Source organism: Anomaloglossus baeobatrachus, chromosome 9, assembly GCF_048569485.1.
Source record: "Anomaloglossus baeobatrachus isolate aAnoBae1 chromosome 9, aAnoBae1.hap1, whole genome shotgun sequence".
NCBI classification, from domain to species: Eukaryota; Metazoa; Chordata; class Amphibia; order Anura; family Aromobatidae; genus Anomaloglossus; species Anomaloglossus baeobatrachus.
This window is the reverse complement of record NC_134361.1, coordinates 22,843,205-22,848,343: the sequence shown is the minus strand read 5'-3', so window position 1 is coordinate 22,848,343 and position 5,139 is coordinate 22,843,205. Positions and strand designations below refer to the sequence as shown.

The 5,139-nt window shown below is 45.9% G+C and overlaps 1 protein-coding gene and 1 pseudogene across 1 annotated transcript in view; both read right to left on the bottom strand.

Moving 5' to 3' along the window:
* Nucleotides 1–481: 481 nt before the first annotated feature.
* LOC142251732 (uncharacterized) lies at nucleotides 482–4,823 on the bottom strand (annotated as a pseudogene).
* A 250-nt stretch (nucleotides 4,824–5,073) lies between these two features.
* Nucleotides 5,074–5,139, bottom strand: part of LOC142251731 (gastrula zinc finger protein XlCGF66.1-like) — a 2,722-nt gene continuing 2,656 nt past the window's right edge. The window contains exon 5 of the mRNA XM_075324787.1: nucleotides 5,074–5,095. Within this exon, the coding sequence (XP_075180902.1) occupies nucleotides 5,074–5,095 (22 nt within the window). The remainder of the gene's footprint in view (nucleotides 5,096–5,139) is intronic.

Sequence of the window (5,139 nt, the reverse complement as noted above, 5' to 3'; positions counted from 1 at the left end):
AAACTCAGGTCCAGTGGGCACAGATTACGGATGTGACTGCTGGACCGAATGCTTCGAATCAATTCACACCAAAGCGATCTATCTGGGAAATGTTCATGAAGAAATGTTGCGGTCGGTAATAGGCGAGTTACACCGTTAGTCAATGAGTCGCTTTACTTCTAATCTAAATTCGGAGTTCTAGGACGATCGCCTTCATAACGCTAAAACAGGGTACACTGCTGTCCCACCACCCTACCGACAGGCGCAGGACGCAACGTGCCCCCTCTAAATTGCACAATAATGTCTCACTGACGTATAAGTAACACTGCATCCAAGCTCAGGACGATGTGCAGGCAATACTGCAGTAAAAAACATCTCCAATTAAAATTTTAGGAAATATGTAACAACTTAGAAAAAAAGTTTCTATATTCGGACGTGATCATCACCTCTCAGTGTGAGTTCTTTGATGCACAAGTGTCCACGTGAAGAATCTCTCCCCTCTCAGATATATACGGTAAGAGTAATGCCGTGTAAATTGTTTCCGATGTGCCGCGCAATCAGTATGATAATGGCTAATGAGGAGTGAGCGTGCTCGGCGCTGCTGATACTCAATTGAGCATCGGGGTGCTTGGGTACGCTCGGTGCTCGGCTGAGTATTGCGGGTGCTCGGCCAAGTATTGCGGGTGCTCGGCCAAGTATCGCGGGTGCTCGGCCAAGTATCGCGGGTGCTTGGTGCTCGGCCGAATATTGCGGGTGCTCGGATCGGTCGTTCGTTGAAACATCTGACACAAAGCGTCTGCGCGCTTCAGTGAATGATGGGAGCCGGCACCCCAGGGAGAACCACTTGCAGTCTCTGAATGGCTCTCACGGTGGTAAAAACATTTTTGGATGTAGTATGTATAATTTAAAAAAATCCATCCCACCCTCTCTTGTAAATGCTCTGTTTATGTGGACGGAAAGCCGAACTGCCCAATCATTGACTTCCATTACACTTGTTACTCGAGTTGAGCCCCTCGGAGTGTCCACCCTGCTTGACTTGAGTGCCGAGCACGCCAGCACCGTACTGTTCACGGTTTTCATCCGTGTGAGTCCTCTGATGTGCCATCAGACCCTGTAGTTTTCTGATGTGTTCTCCGAATTCTGCACCTGAATACGGCATCTCCTTGGTGTGATTCTTCATGTGCAGGATAAGTGCTTGTTTCTGATTAAACCCTTTCCCACATTCTGCACATGAGTATGGCCTCTCATTTGAGTGAATTCTCTGATGAACGACAAGAGCTTGCCTCTGGTTAAAGCATCTTCCGCATTCGGAGCATGAATACGGCTTCTCCCCAGTGTGAATCCTCTTATGTTCAACAAGACTTCTTTTTCGGGTAAACCGTTTCTCACAGTCCGGACAGGAGTATGGTTTCTCTCCCGTATGACCCCTCATATGTGCAGTCAGATCTGATTTCTGGTGAAACATCTCCACATTCTGAACATGAAAACGGGCGCTCCCCTGTGTGAATTCTCCTATGTACATTAAGATTGTTTCTCAATCTAAAACATTTCCCACAGTCTAAACACGAGAATGGTTTCTCCCGGTGTGTATCCTCTCGTGTTCCACAAGATGTTGTTTATTGCTAAAACGCTTCACACACATTACGCAAGCAAATGGCTTCTCTCCCGAGTGGATTCTCTGGTGTCTCACAAGGTCGGCTTTCCGGTTGAAATCTTTTCCACACACAAAACATAAAAATGGCTTATCCTCTGTGTTAAGATTCTGATGTTCGTCAAGATTTGTTTTAATTTCAAAACATTTCTGCCACTCTGCACGTGAATACGGCTTCTCGTTGGCATGAGTTCTCTGATGTGAAAGAAGAGCTTGCTTCTGTAGAAAACATTTCCCGCATTCTGAACAGGAGTATGGCTTCTCCCCACTGTGGATTCTCTGATGTTTAACAAGGTCTCTTTGCCTGTTAAAACTTTTCCCACACATAGTACATGAATATGGCCTCTCCCCTGTGTGAATTCGCTGATGGATAATCAGATCTGTTTTTAAGCTAAAGCATCTCTCACATTCTGGACACTGATACGGCCTCTCTCCCGTGTGAGTCTTCTGATGGGCAAAAGATTTGATTTAATTGCAAACATTTTCCACATTCGGGACATGGAAACGGTTTCTCTCCGGTGTGAACTCTATGATGTTCAACAAGATGTTGCCTATTTGTGAAACATTTTCCACACACTGAACACTCATGTGGCTTCTCCCCTGTGTGAGTTCTCTGGTGTCTAATAAGACCTGACTTCTGATTAAAGCATTTCCCGCACACAGAGCATAAAAATGGCTTCTTCTCTGTGTGAGTTTTTTGATGTTCACAAAGATTTGATTTCCAGGTGAAAGTTTTTTCACATTCCAGACAGGTATACGGCCGCTCTCCCGTGTGGGTTCTCTGGTGCTCGAGAAAATTCTTTCTATTTGTGAAATGTTTTCCGCATTCAGAGCACGAAAATCGGTCCTTGATTCTCTGATTTTGGGCAATCTGAGATTGATCAGATGAAGGTTCTTCGAGGCTCGTGGGATCAGACGGGAGATCTTTGTTGTTGGTGACTAAAGGTAAGCTGGGGGAACCAACGTGTTCTTTATGGTTCTTCAGAAGTAGCTTGGAAACTACAGTCTTCTACATCACAATCGGAGGATGACGAGGGAGGACTGCACTGGAGGATCAATCCGTCATCTGTAGGAATAAAAGGAAATAACGTTTCATGGTCTTTCAAAAAGTTGTGTTTTTATGCTTTTTTCTGCACAGATGTATCATTTTACGTGCAAATTGTAGCCCACTTTAGGTCATATTTTTAATATGTTCACAATTTCTTACTTTTTTTTTTTACTCTGCCTAATGCTATGTTCACACTAACGTATTTCCAGTCTGTGTGGATCCAATGGTAGCCTATCTGCTAGTGCACATGGGCTTCTTTTGACACCGAGCTCAGGTCCGTGTGCGCTGGTCTGGTCCGATTTATTCTCCCAACTAGTGCACGTAAATAGCAGGTAACTTCTATAACCATCTGCAATTTACAGATGTGACTGGTCCAATAAATCCAGCGGTTGTGTGACTTTAGCCTTACTAACCCAACATCCAGACCACTAGTGATGCCATTAAAGGAATCCATCAGCAAGATTTTGCTATGTTTTCTGCAAGCAGCATGATTTAGGGGCAGAGACCCTGATTCCAGTGATGTGTCACTTAGTTAACTGGGTGCAGCAGTTGTGATAGACTCACAAATATTTCCAGAATCCGTCCTGTCCTAAATTCCTAATCTATGGAAATGCTAGTGCATGCCCTCATAATCTCCCGCCTGGATTACTGCAACATCCTCCTCTGTGGTCTCCCTGCTAACACGCTCGCACCTCGCCAGTCCATTCTTAATTCTGCTGCCCGACTGATCCACCTCTCTCCTCAATACCACCCCGCTTCTCCTCTGCAAGTCCCTCCACTGGCTCTGAATCTTCCACCGTATCCAATTCAAACTACTAATACTGACCTACAAAGCCGTCCATAATCTATCTCCTCCGTATATCTCTGAACTAATCTCCCACTACACTGCAACACGTCACCTCCGGTCCTCTCAAGATCTCCTTCTCTCCTCTCTCTCATTCGCTCCTCACCCAACTGCATCCAAGACTTCTCCCGAACATCCCCAGTCTTCTGGAACTCGCTGCCTAAATACGTCAGATTATGTGCTGCACTTGCAAGCATCAAACGGAATTTGAAAATTCATCTGTTCAGCAATGCCTATAATCTCAATGACCCCACTGCCTCACCACCGAGCGGAGCTGATGCCTCACAACCGCGGAGCTGACGTCTCACCCCCGTGTGGAGCTACTGCCGCCTCGCCACTCGCGCGCGGAGCTACTGCCGCCTCGCCACTGCGCCAGAGCTGACGCCTCGCCACTGCGCCAGAGCTGACGCCTCGCCACTGCGCCAGAGCTGACGCCTCGCCACTGCGCCAGAGCTGACGCCTCGCCACTGCGCCAGAGCTGACGCCTCGCCACCCCCGCCTCGCCACTGCTGGAGCTGACGGCTCACCACCACCCACCTACTGTCTCCTCCCAATATCCTATAGAATGTAATCCGCAAGGGCAGGGTTCTCTTTCCTCTGTACCTGTCTGTATGTAACCTTCTCATGTACAGCACCATGGAATCAATGGTGTTCTATAAATAAATAATATATAGTTTTCTCTACTGCAGATCTAGCAGATATCGGAATGCGGAGCTGTGTATAACCCCACCCACACCACTGATTAGCAATTTCCTGTCATTGTACAATGAAAGCAGCCAATCAGTGGTGGAGGCGGGATTAGAATAGAAGGGAGGAGATAGCTAGTCCTATAGTGATAATCTCCTGCTGATAAAACACTCATTATATTGAAACAGCAAAAGTTAGGCCCGCTTTGGGTACACCTTTAATGGCTAGTGTGAACATGTGCTTATAATCTTATAATTTGCATCTATACCAATTCATGCTCTGCTTCATTATTATGGTTTAGTATGAGGAAGGGGCAGAGACTCTGATTCCAGCAAGGTGTCATTAAGATTCACAATTTTCTCTGCTGCAAATTAGCAGAGCTCGGAATGCTGAGCTGTGTATAACCCCGCCCACACCACTGATTGGCTGCTTTCTTTGTACATTGTATAATGACAGAATGCTGCTAATCAGTGGTGGAGGTGGGGTTGGACTAGGCGGCATGAGACACCTAATCCTCTAGTGATAATCTCCTGCTGATAAAACACTGCACTGAACGCATCACACAGCCCAATAAGTGACACACCGCTGATTAACAGAACCAAGTCCAGGTCCATACTCACGGGTCACAACCCTTATGCCACCATTTTAATACAGCGATGGTCTTCTATGGTCCCAGCCCATTCACAGCCTTCAGAAGGGTCTCAGTTTCCAGGGGATTTTTTTCCCCAAATTAATAGTGACGTTATAATGATCAGGGAACAAAAGTCAAAAAAAGTTATTTTGATGGGATTTTTAATTTTTGTTTTTTACAAGACTAAGGCTGCTTTCACACTACGTTTTTTTAACATGCGTCATGAACGTTTTTTAGCTGTAAAAGCGGATACTGCTTTTACAAAGAAAAATGCATGTGTTATTTTGCAGGATCCTGTC